This window comes from Myzus persicae, unplaced genomic scaffold, assembly GCF_001856785.1.
Source record: "Myzus persicae strain clone G006 unplaced genomic scaffold, MPER_G0061.0, whole genome shotgun sequence".
In the NCBI taxonomy this organism is placed as follows: domain Eukaryota; kingdom Metazoa; phylum Arthropoda; class Insecta; order Hemiptera; family Aphididae; genus Myzus; species Myzus persicae.
In genome coordinates this window covers 162,701-184,909 of record NW_019102362.1, presented here as the reverse complement: position 1 = coordinate 184,909, position 22,209 = coordinate 162,701, and the positions used below count along the sequence as shown (strand labels likewise).

The window sequence follows — 22,209 nt, the reverse complement described above, 5'->3', positions numbered from 1 at the left end:
GTACAATTTTAACCTTCGCGGATGCATATATTATTATCTATGTTATCGACGTATCGAACTGCAGTGTCTACGTTAATTGAATAGGTGTATCGTGTATGTTTTCACGACAGTCGGTTAAACTTAAAACAAATAAAAACCAAAAATTACAGAGATAAAAACAGTTGTGAAATGACGCGTCTAACGTCTGTCTATACTATTATGAATAAATAGGTATAGGGTAGCAAATACTTTTGTTTTTGGCAAACACCGTGTCCATCAGCACCAGGGAGCGAAATGTTTTAGTGCTACTCGAATACGATTTGCATAACAAACAAGACTAAATAATGTTTTTTTTTCTTTGTGGCATTTGTCACTATTATGGCAACCTGGTCGTGTGTCATATTTTCGGAACCATATACTATACGTCTATATAGATACCTATATATATATTATCATAATATGATGTCCTGCTTGTACTAATACGCACTTTATATATTATTTAAAATAAATATATACTGTGCGCAAAATGTAGCACTTGGGTAAACCTACTGGCTACTGTCCAAACATTAAATTATATTTAAAAATGCATATTCATGTATAATTGTTTGCAGGGGACAAAAAAAAATTAAACGTGACAAAAGCAGAGGCGGATAGGCCTGACTTTTGTATATAAAAGAGGAAAAAAACATAAGGGTATAAAATAGATCCGACCCTCCGAAATGAAGAATTAAAATGCGACTAAACACCTGAACCCTTTTTTTTATAGACGCGAAAACGACGGAGGAGATTTATAAGCCATTAATCAAAATTTGGGGTGGACGGCAGAACGTGATAGCCTATTTATTTATATATACGTAACATTTAATAGGGTGTGTTTATAATGTTTCAAACCCTATATAATATATACGCGCTCACACTTGCGACGTCGATAAATGATTTTGAAAAATTATTTACGTGGACTTTATATTATGTATTATGATACATCGCTAATAATATGATATTGTATTATATTTCACTTTCGATAGTACAAAGGTCCATCCATATAATACATGGACATATTATAGTTAATTGTTGTGAAATATATTTTATTGATTTATAATTTCTATCATACCGCCGTCGCATGCTGTGAAGAAATATTGTGAACTTCAATCGATCATCGATCGGCCATTGCCATCATAATTCATAATAGATGGTAAGATGTACAATACTACTGAATTGTATATTATAATATAAAGGTCAACGGGTTACTATATAGGTACTTACATGCACATAATATATACAATAATATTCGTTTTGTTGATTTTATTGTTACAATACATAACATATTGTCATTATATAGGTATTGTTATTAGAATATGTGAATCGAAACGTATGAAAAACAATAATATATTCGCTCACCCAAACACTCCGACTGCAACAGCCGCTTCTCGAATCACTCGTTCGTGGTCCATGTCAGCTAGATTTTCCGGACGTATGGTTGCCGTGTTTCTTGGTTGACGTTCATTTTGAACAGCTGCAGGTATATATAAAATGACGAAAGCATAAATTAGTCTTATTGATTACAGGTAATAATAATAGTGTGGTATTCAGTGTGGTATTCACGTAGAATTAGTGTTTTACATGCAATGTTCCTCGCTATATGTTCATATTATTACAGTTGAGTCCCGTAAACACAAATTTACATATAATTCGATCCGAAAATAACCTAATTGAGTCCGAAAAATAACCCAATCAAGTAAATAAAGTAATACTTAATTGAGTAAAAAAACAAAAACTTTTCCCTTCTGTTATGCAAATCACTTAGGATTACTGAGTAGTCACTACTGACAGACTACAGCCAGTACACAATATATGTCAACAATATATTATAGTTAGAATATCAAATGCTGAAAGAATGAATTTAAAAATGAATAAGTGTAATAACTAATTAAATACATAATTATTGTGTTGTGATTTAATATTTCTTATTCATTATATTATTATTATTTTCAAAATTACATCGCTATTAAATACCGACAACTAAAACACTATCATTAATAGGGCAGCGGACTTGTAGTATTTGCATATTTGTTTCGTATGATCACAAAAATAGCAGAGTCAGAAACAAATATACGTTACATGCTGAAACAAAACTAGTTTTGAAATTTTATTTTGCATATAAATGCATATTTCGAGTTTTTTTTGGTTTTAGTGCATATTTCTTCATTTCTATACGTTAAGATGCATATTTTCAATAATTTATCATTTTATCAATATTTTTACCGTCTACATTTTTGTTTGATTTAAATATTTAATATACAACCAAAATAATGTTGAATTTAAAATTATTTTAAATTTTGATCTTATTAATATATGGTTGTTGACTGATCCCACACGCATGTTTTTCCTAGAGACCCGTCTCGAAGATGTCCGATTAGATTTATTTTCCGATTATTCGTTTTATTTATATACAGATACTGTTCACTGCATAAGATATTATCAATACTGTCCACGGGGACGTCGGTCGAAGACATCAAAATTTAAATGAAATATATTCATACAAATAAACGTTTATTTTTAATGCATATTTTGTACATTTTAGTGCATATTTGATGATTTTTAGAGCTACAAGTCCTCTGCCCTAATCATTATATTTGTACAATTCTGATACAACTTTACAATTTTGATAGCTTCATTAATCTGAGTATATCTGAAATGTGTATGTTTTTTTGATATTCATATAATATTATAATGTCGTATTTAAAGATCTAGTTGCCAGGCACGTATACAGCCCCCCCGAAAATTAATAGTTGTATAATTTATTTATATCAATCATCGATAACTATAATAACTGGTCGGTGACAATTTGTTTACGAACCCTCCCCCTCCCCCCGAAATTTTTTTTGGTGTACGTTCCTAGTAGTTGCTGTATAGATTTGGGTGAACTGTTCAAGTTTTATCAGGAGGTTATGGGTTCCTAAGTTAATTGTGTAAAAGTTCATGTCTATATTAAATTATATAATTCTTTCAAAAGTATAGGCGTAATATTATATGAATTAGTTCAACAGTTGTTATCAAAACTTATTGTTCTGTTTAAAATGTCTTAAATAAATACAAATTAAAAAAGAATGCTGTAATTTATAATAGTTACTATATGCGTATATAATCTTCTTTTTTCCTTTTTGAAAAATAATGGTTTTTTTATGTATAGTACTAAATTTGTTAATGTGATTTAGTATTATGAATATTCTTAAATATTACTGTTTTAAGCCTTAACGTATTATTATATGAATTATAAATAAAACTTAAATTTAGATATTAAGTAAAAATCCTGTATAGTATTAAATATGACACGAATAATTAATAATAATATTAATTATTTTGTTTGGTGAATGTTTTATTTCACAGAGTGAATGACCACCACTTTGTGAAAAAATTACACCATGCGAAATTGGAGTGATCATATCACGAAAAGGAGACATTTTCGTCAAATATATTTTTGTATTCACACAGGGTTTTTTACACTGTTTTTCATGCGGAATTGATAATTTTTTTTACTCAATTTTTCACGAAAATATCGATTTCACAAAGTCGTTATCTCGATGTACACATACCTATGCGAATATGCAAATGCACAACATTTATAGGCCTATAAATAGGTTCATACAACACCGTGTGCACAATGCAAATAGTATATTATATTATTGTGTATACCTATAATTATTACAATATCATAATAAATATGAATAATATTAAATGCAGCGCATATCGGTGTAGTAATGTGTGGCGAATCGTCACGGCACGAAATCCCTTTGATTGCGTCGCCGTCGGTGCGGTTAGAATCTCGCGACGGCGTTTGTTGAGCGTAAGCTTTTTAATGATAATAACGGTGCCGCGGGGGCACCACGATAACCGCACGTCACGATGCGCGCGCGACAAAACAACAACAATAATAATAATAATAATAACACGGTTGTAATACCCCATACGACGTATGTGCGCCTCGTTACGCGTGTGTGATAAATAATATCGTTTTCTACTATTCGCTACTGTTTTTTTTTCTCTCCCACAAGTCTTCTCAGTCCTCATTTGCGGCGAGCCCGACGTGTGCGCCCGCACCGGCCGCGGGCTAAAAGACGGGCGACGAATACAAAAATAAAAATCCCACACGACTTCGCCAGCACGTTTAGTACACGTAATATAACGTTGTATAATATTATTGTCATTATACTCTTCGGGGGATGCGCGGGCGCGCTCATTAAAATAAAATCGCAAATACAATAATAATATATACATATTGTAATAATGCGACACGACTGTTTATAATGTACACGTACAATATATACGTCGTCAACGCACGCTCACACTTTGTAATGACACGTCGCGGTTTTTTAGTTTTTACATATTGTGTGTGTTGTTACAGCGCGGTCGTTTTATGTTTATTTAAATGAGCGTGAAAAACATTTTCCTCGGTTAACTTGGTCCACTCTCACTCGCACTCTCACTCCCGCTCACTATGCTCCATCTCGTTCTCTTTCTGCCTCTGTGTTTTGATGTTTTTTTTTTTTTTTTAACGAGGGTCGACCACCGCGCGAACACGTGGCCACCGCCCGCCACAGCTATTTATACATCGCGTAGCACGGATCCTTTATATTTCGCGCAACGGACGTTGTTACGACGGTGTTTTAATAACGCATTATTATTATTATTACACGCATTGTACACATTTACCGTCGTGTGTAGCCGTGTATAGATACCGTGATGAGAAACGTGGATGTCGGTTCAGACTGCGAGCAAACCTGCCGGCGTCATAATAACATTATGTATCTACCAATTCAACATTTCCCACAATCCCACCAAACACAATATTATAGTACTATATTATGCTATTGTACTACTAAACATGATATTCTAGTATCCAATTAGCAAGATCAGTAACAAAAGTCATATATACTAATCTTTTAATTCGCAACTATAAACTTTAAGCGGGCCGATGAATTCTGCTTAAGATACAGTTTAGCGTAAGTTCACAATAATTGACATACGTTTTTTTATTAGCGGTTTAAGTTCAATTTTAGACGAAATTGCAGGATATTCAAAAAATCAAACGCACGTATATAGGTAATAAAGATTAATCCTCACGCGTTATTTTGTTGTAATTCAAAAATATTATTCATAGGGACTTGAAACTTATTTCTACTACGTATATTATTTACTATTATATTCAATGTAAAAATGACGTTTTCAAAATATTTGGATTAATTTTAAGCTAAATATATACGGTTCACAGTATATCGGTAGATATTGTCAGCTAATAATATTATATGAATTAATATAATATGATGTCGTTTGTTTTGAAAAAAATTAATTCAACCTAACCTTAGTAATAAATTACCATATAAGTAATATGAATATATAATAAAATATTCTTAGAAACATAAGCTGACGGTTGGTCTTCGCTTAAAATTGTTAAAAACGCAGTTATTATCATAGTATTTAAATTCAAAACATCCATTTTAAACATTTATAGTACCTAACCTACTGAACTTTACTGGCATAAACGATAAGCATAATATACAGCCGAGCAACTTCCCCGGATTTATTGTACTTGTGTTGTTAACACATGTTATAACTATAATCGTATTATAAGTTAGGTAAAACATTTCTAATAAGCTTCCTATAGGTTTGCTCACCGTCCTTATTCATGCCCATGTTAAGGCATTTCTTCAGCCTGCACGCCTGGCATTGGTTACGATGTGCCTTGTCCACTACGCAACTCCCGGTTCCCGCTTGACATCTATAATTTACAAAACAAATTTCAACAACGTGAATATAAAATATAAGTTGGTATATGACAGATTGTGTATAAAGGAATATGTACAAATATATATATATATTACTAACAAGCTGACCCACCCGGCGTCGCTCGTGCCAAAATTTGTTTTTTTGTTTATGAAAAAATGTATAATACGCCGTATTCCTATACTTGGTAATATTATAATAGTAGTTATACGTATTATATGTATTAAGTACCTACTACCAACATTTAACGATAAATAATAAACAACAATTACGCAGTTACAAGTTATATTACACAATAATATTGTTAGAAACATTCTGTATTTTTATTTTAATCCTGCAGTCTTGCAATGCGCTTGTGTACCGTTTTTGTATTAACGAATATATTTTTATCAAGACATTTCTCATTCGGTCGACAATGGCGGAGAAACTCCCATTGCACGCCCCCTATTTCCTGCACGCAAGCGCAAAAATGATTTTTGATATCTTATATAACACACCTGCTGCACAACTTCCGAAGGTCTAATTCCAATCATCAAACATAGCGACATCCATACTATATTTTATTATTTTAAAAATATGTAGCGTAAATGTATTTTATTGAATTGTCAAAATCCTTTATGAACATACATCATTCCACTATGATATTAAGTTAGGTATAGATTTTTTTTGGTGTGGGGGTTGTGTTTTACTGCATTACAAAAAGCCCAGCAGGGGCTTTCCTCAGCACCCACAATCGCCACCAACACCCTTAGCCAACGGCTAACCAATGAAGATAAAAAATATCAAAAAAATAATTCACACCAACTGCTATTTTTTTTCATAAAATACCTTCTTAAATATTTTGAAGCAAAAACAAACTTTAGATTATGTAAGTATTCTTTAGGCAGTTTGTTTTTTCAAGTCAAAATAATCGTCTATATTGTACATTTATATGTATCAAACATGATAATGTTGCTTAAAAAATCGTGTAAACCACTATAAATCATCAGATAAAACACTAAGATCATACTCTTTTATAAGTAGTATAGTATAAAATATAATTTAATTATAAATAGGAAATAGACTCTAAGTTCCGTTTCAGCCATAATACTAAAAAATATAGGTACCAATGTTTCCAAGCATATCATTATTATATTACAAGTCGACATAATATTATGTAAGACGTTTCAAGAACATGTACTTATATTTGAATATTTTTGCAGTGCCCGCATAATATAGTCCCTACACGATATCATTTAGAAAATGTTATTTTCCTTTTGGCCGAACCTACAGTTTACTCTAATAAATGATAAAATGAATGACTTGAAGTAAAAAAAAAAGTCAGCTTTAGATGGACGAATAAGTTTGACCCTTCGTTTGTTCGATACGCGCTTATATACCGTCTATACGTCGAAGTTGGCGTGGGCGATGGTGAAGTGGCATCCACGGGTCCCAGGGGTGCGATCGGGTCCGAGATTTAATTCCGTCGATCGAATTGAGTGTGTGTGTGTGTGTGTGTGTGTGTGTGGATAAGTACGTACCACACTCAGTCGACACGGGACGAGCGCAACAGCATGGGGTGTGGGAAGGGTGTACTCTTTAAACAAATCAATTTATCGTTAATGCGTCTTTCTGCAGCTCCTACTATTGTGGCTATGGGATTTGCACTAATAACGTGCACATGGGGTGGCGATGTGTTTCCACAAAGGGTGGAAATTATTATTGCTATATACAACGTGCACACACACACACACACACACACACACACACACACACACACACACACATACATGCACATATAATGTATCCGGTGTGTGGAAGGTAATCGTTCGGCCGTCACAAGTGTAAACCTGTTAGCGGGTCACGGTCAAAGAGCGGCAGAAGCCCTCGACAGAATAAGTTTACCATTTTAATTCCCTCGAAGACCCTTTCATAATTTGATTTTCATTTGCCACAGAAAATCCATCGGTGCCCATCGCTATACATAGCGTCTATAATGAGATGCTGCTGCAGCGCAGTTTGATTTATATATACATACAGTGTCCTATGTGGCTATGTACAAATTGCAATGTACATTACATCCGGTTAGGATTGGAAATTGGTGTTATAGAAATAATAAACAATAAAATATTATGCGCCGATCCTGTCGTCACGATTCGGTTCACGTTATTGATAAAGCTAGAAAATGATCACCATAAAAATACATAGATAGTGGTGGTTAATAACTGTAGTAACTTTATAGATTTAAACTGTACCAATTACCATAGCCTCGTCCCTACGAGTGAAAGAAAATAAATATTTAAAAAAAAAACACCACGGAATAATCATTACATAGTATATATTATTATTATTATTAACATAAAAGTTAATAAGTAACTTTCAAGGCATTTCCATCATACATGATAAGAATACGAACAATTATTTAATCGTATATTATAATCGTGTTCAACCTATGGATTAAATAGTAGATACTTTTTAGGTAGGTAGAGCAGTAAATTAAATTACAAGCATTGGATATTTATATTTTTACCATACCTGCGTATTTTTCATGATTACACATGCGAATTCATCGATGTACATACAGGTATGTGCATAATATTATCATAAAATCTCATGTTGCAAATATTAAAATATAATCTCATTGAACAAATATGAATATTGCAAACATTAAATAATAATAATAATAATAAATAACTTAACAATATATAATATTGTGATATTGTAACTATACGTGCGCATGCGCATGCAATTTATTGCATATATATATATATGTAGCCGAAAAACGGTTCTGCAGTACACGGTCGCACCCGTCTTCGTGTAAGTTTTCTCTCGCAGAAAAGATTGAGCTGCAGGAGTGGCTGCGTGACCGCACCTGGTATACTACATACCTATGTTCGGCGGAGAAACGCGGCCGTCTTATGACCGTGTTCTCGCCGAAAACCAATCAAAAAGTATATTGCGAAAGGGAAAGACGATCGATTTCGAGAAAATGCGTGTATATAGTTTGTAATGGCTGCAGCGAGGCGGCGGAAGGACGTGGTGAGCAAGTGAGCGAGCGAGCGAGCAGCAATAAGGGGCAGATGGAGGGGGGGGTGCAACGGTGACAGAGAAAGAGACCGAGAGCGGACGAGGAGGAATATATAGGGCTTTTGGCCGGCCCGCGGCGGCGTGCCCGCAGTAGTAGTATTACGTTAGAGATATATAATTGAATCTTTTTGCCGCGCTTGGCTTTCTAAACTATATATACCCCCCCCCCCCCCCCATACTCAGCGTCCCGATACAGTAATCCCGAGGAGCTGTTATAAAACGTCAAACCCTCTTTCGCTACTGAATCACATTTATTTATAACCGTTCAAGAGTATTAGAGACATGAAATTGAAAAGGAGAAAAGAAAAAAAAATAAGAGAAAAAGATTCCTCGTACACTGCATGGCGGCAGCCTATAGGCTTCAAACGAACGAGCGGCAAATGCCTACATACATATATACATTATACATATATATATATATGTATACATACGTACATATCGCACAGTCAACACACACACACACGTATGGGTATATACATCAGGTATGTATATACGTGGAATAGGGAAAAGCGCAAGGAACACGCGTCGTTTAATGCCCGCACACATATACATATTATAAATATAAAAAAAATAATACATATATTTTAGTTGGTATTGTGTATGGATAAAAAAAAACACATAATATCTTGTATTCGGGCGTGCGTGTGTGCGTGTGTGTGTGTGTGTGTGTGTGTGTGTCAGCGTTATACATTTGATTATGGAATATCACTACTGCAGCGGTGGCGTTCGTGGTGCGAGTAGGTTTATGGTATCTGGTAATGCGAACAAACATTGGATTTTTACGGCCTTCAAAATCACCAAAAGGGGAATCGTTTACTACAGGTCGCTTGGGAAGAAAAATAGAATAAAAATTTCAGCAGGACACGATTTCTAGAGGATTTCGTATAAACTATTATTATTTATACATATCGGTACTTACAGTGTACACTTATATTATATACATACATACAATGTACTATGTAGGTACGTACATTGTTTATATTAAATAATAAATATTAATAATAAACATTATTCGTATGTTCAACAAAATGTATAAACATTAAATATATTTAAAAAATATTATAATTTGCGTTTTAAAATATAATTTTCATTTACTCTCAAGGTCGTAACAATGAAGAGTAACAGTGCATTAAAATATTAATATATATTTTATATTTATATTGTGTGATGCTATTATTGACATTAATTAACAGTTGATAAATGATATTAGTATTAGCATTGATTATAAACACTATAATAATCAATGGTATATTTTACAATGGGACCTCGGAATTGCATAACTCGAAGGCGCTTCTCAATTGTTATTACCTGTATCAATAATAATTATTATAATGGATATTTTTGTTTTTATAAATAAAATACAATAATTTATTATAAAGTACGTATATGAACTAATATGAAACAAAAATACTATTTTCATGAGTAAAATAAGAAATAAATAATGTAATTAAAAATTGTAAATATCACATAATATTGTAATACATCAATACACAATATAATATGTCTTTTGCTCTGTATAGTAGATTACTATTATGATTAAGGTGTCTCTAAATATATATTAGGTATACCGTATACCTACTAAAAACAACAGTCAGCGCGGTTCGATAATATGCTCATAATTCTTACAAAAAATAAATAATTTTAACACTTTTTCGGTGTACATTTTTACATAAAACTGTACACACATTGAATTAATTTGCATTGTCAAATTACGATTAAACACATGTATATATAGTGACGTATTGTATTGTGTACTGTTTCCCGAACCCCTAGTGACATAATACATATTTTGAATATGAAAGAGGGTGAATAGAAGGTTATACCCACCAGTTTTATTCAATTCATCGAATTTGCATTAAAAGCCAATATAATCAGAGCCAATATCAAAAATATTATTCCCGGTTCAAGTAAAGAATTGTCTGACTTATTGTATTTTTATGTCAAACTAATACAATTGTTGTCATTTATGTGAACTGAACATTTTAGTTCTCAAATATTAATACAACAAGCCAGCTACATAATGGACTACCCAGCTTATGTGCCTACCGCAGAAGGGAGCACATAACACAGGCTAATAAAATATTATAATAACAATGGTCCAAACAAAATATTAACCTTATAAATAGATGTCGAGTAAATCATGTGTAATACGTTTTGCGTTAAATGCATTAGACAAATTCATTATTCGTTTAAATTTAAATTTAAATACTATCACACCCTTAAATACGCCACTGCAGCTGATCTCCACGATAATTTTATAATATAATATTATTATAATAATAATATGACGTGGTGCGTCGTATTATGCAATTATGCACATTACTATCGACTTGACTGCAATACATCAAAATAATATCACGTCATATATTATTACATCCTATAAACAATAATAATCGCATGCACTGACCTGTAGATGAGTTTGCGCCGGACGCTCCTCTTGAAGAACCCGCTACAACCGTTGCACGCCAAAATGCCGTAGTGTTTCCCGCTTGACGTGTCGCCGCACACGACGCACGTCAGTCCCAGTGTCTTGGTCTTGGCTACGGCCTGGCCACCCGCCGCCGCGTAATGTCCCGCGGTCGTGGCCACCGACGTCGGCGGCGTTCTGGACGCGGACACCGGTACCTGTTGGGCGGCACAAGCGGCCGACATGCAGAGCGACAGCGGCCTGTCCCGCATGGAATAACTCGAGTCCGTGTCTGTATAGCAAACATATAGCGCGTGGCCGGGCATTAGTGTGGTGTTTATGACGCGCGATTTCGCGGTGGCCGGGGGTGGAAACAGGGAGCCAACAATGGTGGTGGGGGGGGGGGGTGGCATTGGGGTGCGGTCGTCACTATATAGGTATAAGCGCCCCCCAACACAATATATAATTAGACAATTTACCTAATGCAATGTACCTATGGGTAAAATATTATAAAAATCTAGTTTAATTAATATTCGTTATTCGTGCAATCAAATTTGAGAAAACATCAAATATTTTTCATTTTGCATATCACAACACAAGACACAAGGCGATCCGAAATTTTTCATCCGACAGACGTGTCTTGTGAGCTTTTGATTAGCGAACTGCCGTCGTCGGTTAGTGACGAGATGGACAAGTAAAAAAAAATCAGTTGGTCATGTCGAACAAGTTGTAACACTCTTCTTCGATTATTTTATGAATATTTTCTATTACTTTATCCCCCCCCCTCCGGGTCTTAATTTTCAAAATAAAAATGAATTTCTGTAATCGTACGAAGACTTTTGAATCATCCAATAAAATAATTCAACACAATTTGATGAAATAACAATAGAATATGACGTTTCAAAAATTATTTCGACCAGAAGCTTCTCCTGTATTTTCAATATTATTGATACTACATGCCCATATAATGTAAAAGCATCGCCAAAATGGGTTTTGGTCTTTAAAAAGGGCTATGAACTATTTAATGACCACTATGGGGACGAGAGAAAAGGCGCTGGTTATTTATGGTTAGAAAACTAGGCAGCTATATATCCTCTGTACTATGGTACACGAATATGTAGGTACACGAAGCCGCGAAGCTGTCAACCGATTTTCAAAAATAAAAATAGAAAATATATTTTTAAATTGTAATGTAAATAATTTTTAGTGCGTAAAAAAATATCAGTCGTAACCTAGTTTGGAGTTAATTTTTTTTTGAATCCACACCTACTCAGACGTGATTCTTGAGAATGATCCGTATGTGCCGTTCCACCGTCTAAACTTATGGGCAAGTAGTCATTATACACAGTTTGAAACAAATATTACAGTGTAATAGGTATATTCTTTTTTTTGTATAGCATTAACACAACTGGTGTGGTAAACATTTTCAGCGGCACGCACATGCTGATTTTGCACCCCTATCCTAAGCCTGAAATGACGCCCATGCCACGATGAAGGGCCCTCCGTGACCAGTTAGTACGCAGATAATTCCAATAATGATTTGCGAGACCCGTTGCTCCATATGTCTTATTGTTTATAAAACGCGACAAACTGGTTATCGTATACTAACATTATTATAGCTAAAAAAAAATCGCACGCACAACGGCAACCGCTACCAATTATACGAATTCAAAACGAAAATATTTTCAAATTTTCTGAAACGGTATAGTAGAAAATATTATATCTTCCATACATTGGGAATCGGATCGAAAATTAAAAATGACAGTACACCTGAACAATTCGACACATTTAAGAGCAATATAATATTATAACATTACGAGTGCCCATACCTACGTGTAAGAACGCGCACAATTTGCATTCGAACGTCGCAAGAGAACGTTCGCGGAGAAAGACAATACGGCAATAATAATAATAATAATAATAATAATAGAAAAAAATCGTTTATTATTATGAAGTTTACGTTAATATCATAAACAAAGAATACGAGCTTGAAATAAACGTCTGCGGCGCGCGAGGTATACTTTTGACATATTGCTATAATATTATGATCGTAATAATATATTATGTGTCGCGTCTGCTTTATCAAAACAATGTCGAACAAAACCGTGTTGCATAATAATTGTTACCACCAAGTCCGCCGGATAGGCGCCCTCGCGGACATTGCCGGGGGGGGGGCGACGGTGGAAATCATTAAATCCGGCTTATTTAAGCACGGCAACGATAGCCGCGGTGCGTGCACACCGCCGTGTGTATATATATATATACGCGTAGAATATATTATTTTCCGCCGCCGCCGCCGCCGCGGACGGACGGACGGAAGCGGCGCGTCGATTGATTATCCCCATGGGGGGCGTGCGCGCCTGGAAAACCGGCCGGGGCTTAACGCCGGCTCCGCTAGGGGAGGGCTAGCCGGTCGCGGGCACATCTGGCGCGCGGCTTCCCGGACACCGAATGAATCGTCGCTTACGGCCGCCGCGCGCGCGTGTATACAGCGTGTTATATATTGTACAATTTTAAAAGTCATTTTTAGCTGCCGTCCTGCAGCAGCCGCGACGACGACATCGACGCCGACAAGCTAACCGGCGCGCCAAAAAAACCGCATCCTTCCGGCCATTTATTTAATAAAGTATAATATGCTCTACGATAACTACACGATATAGGTCGTACTTACTGACGCGACTGTTGCTATGTCATTATTATGCGATTCGTTCGCGGTTTGCATTACGCGTAACTAGCTATATTATTATTGTTTCGATCGGAACTATGTAGTACAATTATTATACTACGAAAGCTCTTCTCTGGTTTCGATTTTTAATGTAAACACGTGGTAAGTGTTTCAACCCGATTCTATAATATACTCCGCACAGTCATGCTTACTGTAATATCATAATATGCATAATTAATATGATATACGCAATGATATACGCCCAATACAAATAAAAACGACAGTTATGTGTTAAATATAATAGGTCACACGTATGCATATGGTACTATAAATGTATATACTATTTCAAATTAATTCACAAAACGAATGGGATACAACTATGAAATCTATATATAATATTCTAATCAACTGTTTTTTCTTTTTTAAATTCAATTTTTGTATTTAAATAATATATATTTATTAATTAATGTGTTTATACAGTATATTTTGTAAGTAAATTTATCCATATAAAAACCATAAAATTTATTTGATTTAAATTATATTTTTTGATTATTTCGATTTGTTGTATAGATATTCATTATTTTTTTGAAGTTGCAAAGCTGTTTATAAATGTTCTTGACGTATAAACTGAAAATTGAGTGAGGTCTGAAAATTGACCGGTGGATCTAAGCTGACGAGAACTGCAAGCTGGTGGGGAATTCGGGTCCCGAGGGATTTTGGAAATCCCATATATTTCAGATCAAACTCAGTATAGGGTTTGTCTGTGGTTAATATAATATATTCATATAAAAATAACAAAAAAAGAGTAGATAAGAAACAAAATATAAAGCAGGTATTATGTGCCCAATGAGTCATGTTTTATTAGTATTATATAGATGGATGACAACTTTGCTTCACTTATTTTACACACTATACTACGTATTTTAATACTATCCTCGCGTACCCAAATTCATTGATAATATTTATTTTAACTTTACCTAATGTTGTTAAGATACTAAAATTATATTTTAATCAGAATTATAATATTATGATTTGTCATTGTTATATTATAGGACATTTTAATTTGTATAATAGTCAATATTGTTAATGCACAATAATAATATCATACATTTTCAAATATTATTATTTTGTTTAGTTACTATACCGGTATAATCCGTCCACCTCATCTTGGCACTCGGCAAAAGTTACTATTAAAAAAAAAAAACAGTTGTCTAAAAACTATATTTTTTTCAATATAATATAGTATGAAGCCCCTTGTTTTTTAAAATCGTGACGGTTGACGAGCGCCAAGATGAACTGGATTGTTTATAAGTGTAGTGTGCTTTTGGTAATAAAATATATTTACTATAGGTATTAATATTATATTAGGGTCTTTCAGAGAGCATATTTTATACCTAAATTGCATTAGATAAAAGGTCTAATTTCTCATTTGAGTGTATTGAAAAAATAATTAAACAAGTTGTATGTGTATTTGTAATATGTATGCTAATACCCAGAAGACCGACAGAGAACGTTTGTATAGTATAATTTATTGTTTTATAATATTGTACAATTTTATGATTCAAAAATTACAACTAATCGGCAATAATGAAAAACAATAAGGAACCAAATAGTTCATGTATACATCAAAAATATATAATTTGAATATTTAATAGACGACACTAATTCATAGTAGATACAACTATACAAGACAGTTGAGGTTCATAAGCAGAAAAGGTAAATAAAATAAAAAAAACCCACTGGAATAGTAAGAAGATCGACTATTAAATACATACGAAGGAAAACACATTTTAGATAGCTAAGACATTGTTTTGTGAAGAAGGGTTTCCAGATGTCACTACCGGGTCTTATTGAAAATTGGTAACCGGGGATTTTACCATGTTTCAAGAATGAAGAGAATATAAAACAAAATAACGTACCTACTACAAGTGCCTACTGCAGCCTATATATTATATACTGTATAGTGTATATAATGCAGTTATAGATTTTCTGTAAAATATAATGTGCAGCATTTACTACAATTGTCCTGGCAAACGTTGTAATGACCGAAAGATAGTGCACATTAAGACGCCAGGTGTCGATTTAGTTTTATCCACAAAAATACGCTCTAATAAAACCTCGAATAATTATCCAGTTCTGAAGCATCAACCGCATTTGATGATTTTTTTTTTTTAACTAAAAGGGTAATATTCTATTGACCACACCGAACTCCGTTTTTCAATATTTTAATCTCAAACTTTATCATTTGTCTTCAAAAATAATACTTGTACAATTATTTTGAGTATCTTTTTACAAACAATATTATGCCGTTATTTGAAATAAAACAAAAAAACGGATTTCAGTAAGGCCTGTAGGAAGTCTCCTTTTTTCAGATAAAATGTAGTTATATAATTTGTTGTAAAATTCGACAAAACTACAAGGCCTGAAAATTAATTTTTCCTCGATATAATACATAGTATCAACTTCCCTCGAATAGGTATCGGGCAGTAGATTAGAGGGAAAGTATTGTATAATCAAGGTGACAATTAAAATATAAAGTTGTAAAAAATTGAGAAACATTTGAAAACCTGGTACTGGGTCCTGTAAGATATTTAGTTATGGTTTTTTTCTCAAAGGTTTTAATCCCTACCGAGAAAAATGTATAATAATATTTATTTATAATAACTTCTTTTATATAGATTAGATAATATTTTAAACTTTAATTATTAGATTAACACCTATAGCAATTTCTGTCTATATTTTTTCCAGTAGTAAAATATCTTTTAAGGAATTTTTCCCCATTTTTATTTGTTTATTTGTTAGTTTAATAAAATTAACACCATTCGGCTTTTTACTATACGGTACAAGCAAAATATAAAGTTTAATAATAACATATAGCCATAGGTAATAAGTAATAACTATTTTAAGCAAATACTTCCGTCTTACATACTCAAATATAAAGAAAAAAATATTTATATAATATAAGTGATTAATTGTTATATTGATATGACTTGATAACTTTAAACTTATAATTAATTTACTAAACTACAGTTTCTAATATGTTTTATTATTTAGTTGAATTTTATTATTGTAATAGATTTAGTTAGATTTATTAATATTTATACAAATAATCCTTGATTGTTCCCTGTCAGATTATTCAGGTATTAAAGCAGTAAAAGAAAAGTCAGCGAAAAATTATGTAAGAACGTACAATGACTAAAATGTCATCAGTAGTTAAATCTATAATAGGTGACTTGTAGTACCAGGTGTAAATAGTTTGGTCAACCGCATTACCGCAAGCTGTAAAACAACATGTTATTCTAAAAATCTTAGATTATTATTAATGGAATAAAGTATTAAAATAACTATTATTTTGCATTTTTTTCAAGATATAGCGATATAGCATCGACAAGTGATCCGAATAACTATACAATAAATGGTATCAAAATGTCGGTGAGTACGATTTTTAAGTTACATATCCGTCAAAATGCTCAGTGCTGCTGTATATAGTGACAGCCGACTTTATCGAATGTGTTAAATATAGAATAAAATTATAAAAAGCCCATATTATAATAAAATCAATGGATATTGTAAACAGTAATACCCACACATTGTGCATTATTTGGGTATTATTTGATTGTAAGCAAATCGAACAACGCGAGCTAATTTTCTCCGAGAAAGGGGTGAATGACTTCGCGTGTATGGCGGCGTTAACTAGTTAATCTGACGTATCTTGGCTCAGTTAATGCGAGAGAAACTACCTATACGTTTGAACAGATAACTTGCAGACAATATGGACCCTATCCGACTATTGATCGGTATCGCAAAAGAAGCAATCTGGAAAAATAAATAACCAAATGATATTATATTTGCGTGCGTATAAAACAAAATAAAAAGGCGAACGCCAAAGTGGCTGGAATTGTTGGCTGCGTCTGATTGCATAAATATACACGGAAATTGGGTAAGTATACGCGTGCGACGCTGGCGAGGGGAGGGATTATTTATTTTTATTTTTTTTTTGTCGCCCTCCGCGCGAGGTTCTGTTAGAAATGCTAATGAAATCGGACAAATTGCAAAACTATATTCCGAGGGAAATGCTTCTTTTTTCTCTCTCTCTCTCTCTCTCTCTGTCTCCGACGCGCACGAAGGTCTTGACTTTGGCGAACGAGGGATTCTGTCGCCGTGGTGAGTGGGGGGGGGGGGAGGGACAGCACGCACCAGGATGCGTATTCCCATTTAGCAACAGATTTATTCCTCTTCCTCACCCCGTTCCCGCGATACGCGCCGCTGCCGCCACCGCCACCGCGGGACGTTTCTAAGCTCCGAGGGAATACACCGCGGGCCCCAACACTCATTTATTCCAATCTTCCGTCGCTATTTAAAGTTTCTTCTGCCGTCTGCATCAGTCTTGTTTAACAATGAGTAATGCAGATTGAGCTCACTGTGTTCACGAACACTGCGGTATACAATTGGTATACCGTATATATATGTATAACTACCTACTTTACTTTTATATTATTGTTTTACTCAATATCATATTATTATTGCTCACGATTTTTTCCACTTCTACAAATAATTACCACATTATATAAAATAAATTAAACACGATGTATGTCGCTCTTAGTGAGAATTCGTGTATATTAATTCTATAATGTTAAAAAAAATTAAGTTAAATAATGCTAAATAATTTAGTACATTTTTTTATGTTTGAATTCGTAATAAAATCAGTATAAAACATATTTAACAGCAGTATAAAATCATTTTTTTAAAGAGTACTTCAAAAACCATCCAGGTTTTTATTTAGAAAAAATTTTAATTTTCACAGACTCAACCTCAATTTATTTCTAATTGTTCAAATCCGAACATGAATCTTATTCTATTCATTTAAACTTTAAAAACTCAATATTAAAACACAAACAAATTTTATTTTAAATTAAAATGAAGTCATTTAAATAAATTTAAAAAAATAGTATAGTTGTAACCGAACATTAACTTTTTACTTTTAACTCAAGCATTTTAAATTTGACTTTTTTTGAGTTATTTGAATTCGCACTTTTATTTCTAAATGTTTCCTGAATTCTGAACGTTTCACATTTCTTATATTTCGAGGAGCTCAAGGGTTCAAATAATCCGAAAACCATCCCTATTTTTTTTTATTTATCGAATAAATATTTTCTTTTATTATATCAATTAATAAGAATAAAATAATGTTCAATATTTCAACTATGCCAAAAGCGTTAACAGTAATTTTTATTTTATATGAATTGTAATTTGCTTTTCCATAATGTAATGAAGAATATTATTTTTCTTATCATTCATCAACTGCAGTTTTAAATAGTAGGTACATAAGCGTCTAAAAATCGATTAAAAAACCTAAAATTTGTTTCTTGAATATTTTTTGTTTATTATTAATCGAAAATAATAAAAAGACTTTACCTCGATTGTCACTGTCAGCATTTAAATGAATACTGCCCATCCTTGGATCAGATAATGAGAAAATAGGTTGTGCAGATTGTTGAATTGAAATGAATGATCGATCTGCATCAGTTGTGGTTAGGTTCATTTTTAGTCTGAATCTAAAAAAGGGAAGTAATAATTAAATATTATACAATTATTATTTGATGTGATACATATTAACTATTGCATGTTGATAGATCTATAGTTTTATCTATACTCTATAGTACTAAATAATAGAATAAAATGTATATTATATTATTATAAATAACTGTTGGTTATGAAAACATTTTTTTTATTCTACATATTTTATTGTAGTCTCAGAAATTAGGGTTATTTTTGTTGACCGGGGGCTGGTCACGTGCGAGAAATGGAATGGGCGTATTTTTTCCGTGTTATTATTTTTTTTTTTGCTGTCATCAAATCCTATGTAGACATTATTAAAATCAAAATAATTTAAATGGAATATGAATTTAGTTATATATTATATAGTATATTAAATATAGCTAAATAAGTGACTTTATCATAATCATTACAAAAACTGACCTTTTAATCATATTTTTTAGGTTTTATAAAGGTATAAAATGAATAATAAAATTGTGTAACTTGTAAATCTAAGATTGAGCTTCCACTATTTACAGCTCAACAAATTAACTCATAATTTTAATAATATTTTCTCAAATTTAAAATTTTCAGAAATTGTTATTATTAAATAACCACTAAAATATTTTATAAATATTATTTTATATATTTATTAAATATTTTGTACTTAAATATCACTAGAATAGCCAACGTATAACTAAAATAAGTATAAATAAAATGTATATCATGATTTATGGATCAAAATTGATTATTTCTTTAAGAAAAGCAATGGAGAAAAATGGTTGTGTACATCTTTGTATACATATTCACAGGGTACAATCTAGGTGGATACATTTAAAGACTTTGTTGAATAACAATATATATAGGTGTTTCTTGAAATTATTTTAGAACTAACAATTATGAATTTTAAACAAACTTCAGTATTTTTAAAGGAGTATGGTGGTATTTTTGCAAATATTTAATACTTTAGAAATTACATTGGTTTTTAAAAATGTTGGTATAGGTACCTACATCATAGGTTCTATAATTAGATTTTAATAAATACAAAATGTGTTATGTATTGCTTTGGTTGGTCATTAAATATATCATAGGTATCAAATTATACTACAAATATTTCACAATTTCTTAGTTAAAGTTATTAATAATTAATAATAATAATAATAATAATATAAAATTTCCATTGCAAACTATTTTCAAACGCATGACAACTTACTGTGTACCTATAACTTAAGATTACATTGGACGGATGTCGACTTGTATTCTCATTACAATATCCCTATTTGTTACGAGTATATTATGGGATAAAACTACATTATTTTATTATTTTTGTATTGATTAATATATTTTTAATTAGCAATACCTACTATTTTTTTCAAAGTATTGAAAGGTATAATATTAAAAGTAAACTAATCATAACATAAAATACGAGTATAAACATACTGGTAATATACAAAATAAATATTTGTTATAATTTACTTATATTTTGGGTCAATACAGTTGAAACAATTTCCTTGAAACTATATTTTCATAATGATAAGTATATAAGTACTAATATATATTTTTCAAAATAAAAATAATTTGAATTTTTAAATAATTTGCAAACATTTTAAATATTGTGCACCTATTAGTAGGATTTATATAAGTATAAAGAACTTTTACATTTTCAAAACTATATACTACTACATAATATGTACTGTGAAAGGAAAATTCATGTTTATGAATAAAATACAGTTATATTAGTATAGGTAAAGAATATATAATAACAAATATAATGAATATAACTGTGTGAATAATGAAGGTGGTGAATCGCTTACCTGCTACGTCATAATTAAATTAATAATAAATAATATTAGACATTATAAAAAATTACTAACATTTTTTTTCAAATTCATGACGGCGTGGCGTTCAAAACAAGTAAATAATAATAAATATTGGTTGAAAAATATAGCTTACCTTAAATATTATACTATTGTACGCAAATATCGTAACCGGAACGGTGTGATAATATACTATTGAAATATTAACGACAGTTAACTTTAAGTGATATGTGCAGCAAACGGGTTGGTTTCAATACGATACGAAATATGGAAAAACTGGCACCTTTGAGAAGGACGCAAAGGCGCCTCGCCTTATATTACGCACTGCGGGAATAGCGTGCGGGTCGTGTGGTAGATAAATATATTGTACCATACATGAAATCGAAAATCACAGGTCTGACAAAACTGGGAAAACCGGCACGGGGCACGGAAACGCGAAGACACGAGCAGGTAAAACAATGAAAACTCGAAAAACGGAAAAAATATCTCGAGCGGCGCGCGCGTGAAAATAATCGGATTGTTGCGTGTATTATGTACGAGTGACGTATCCGGTTCGCGTTTGGCTTATGCCCCGGGACTCGGAGCTTAACTCGTCGGGCCGGTAAAAGTCGCGGCGGCGTAACAGAGGGCGGCGGCGGCGGTGGCGTGTATGGGGCGGTGGCGGTGCGGGCGGTGGCGCGGCGGCGGTGGCGTCGGCCGATGGTGCTTGGCTCGGGGGTTGAGGTTCGACCCGGAGAGGCTTAATCTTGGTCGGCCGACTGTCACAACCCCCCGGGTTGGCGGCCGGGTGTCCGGGGAGGCGTGCGGCCGGGACCAACCGGAAAGAGTTAGAGATGAAATAGTGCGCCGGGCGCGTGCGCACCGGTCCGCAGCCGCCCGCCCGACTACGGCGCGCCACGGTCGCCATGTTTATTGTTTAGCGGCCCGACGCCGCGCGGGTTAATAGTTAAGCTCTCCGA

The 22,209-nt window shown here is 33.1% G+C and overlaps 1 protein-coding gene across 2 annotated transcripts in view; it reads right to left on the bottom strand.

Annotated features, from left to right (window-relative positions):
• LOC111031945 (photoreceptor-specific nuclear receptor) overlaps nt 1–22,039 on the bottom strand; it is a 31,076-nt gene extending 9,037 nt beyond the window's left edge. The window contains exons 1-5 of one of the 2 annotated variants that reach the window (XM_022312086.1): nt 21,387–22,039; nt 19,314–19,453; nt 11,234–11,525; nt 5,652–5,755; nt 1,378–1,492 (exon numbers count right to left, since the gene is read on the bottom strand). In XM_022312086.1, the coding sequence (XP_022167778.1) occupies nt 1,378–1,492; nt 5,652–5,755; nt 11,234–11,525; nt 19,314–19,440 (638 nt within the window). In that variant the 5' untranslated portion in view covers nt 19,441–19,453; nt 21,387–22,039. The remainder of the gene's footprint in view (nt 1–1,377; nt 1,493–5,651; nt 5,756–11,233; nt 11,526–19,313; nt 19,454–21,386) is intronic. The other variant, XM_022312085.1, reaches the window with a different exon arrangement.
• Nucleotides 22,040–22,209: the final 170 nt, after the last annotated feature.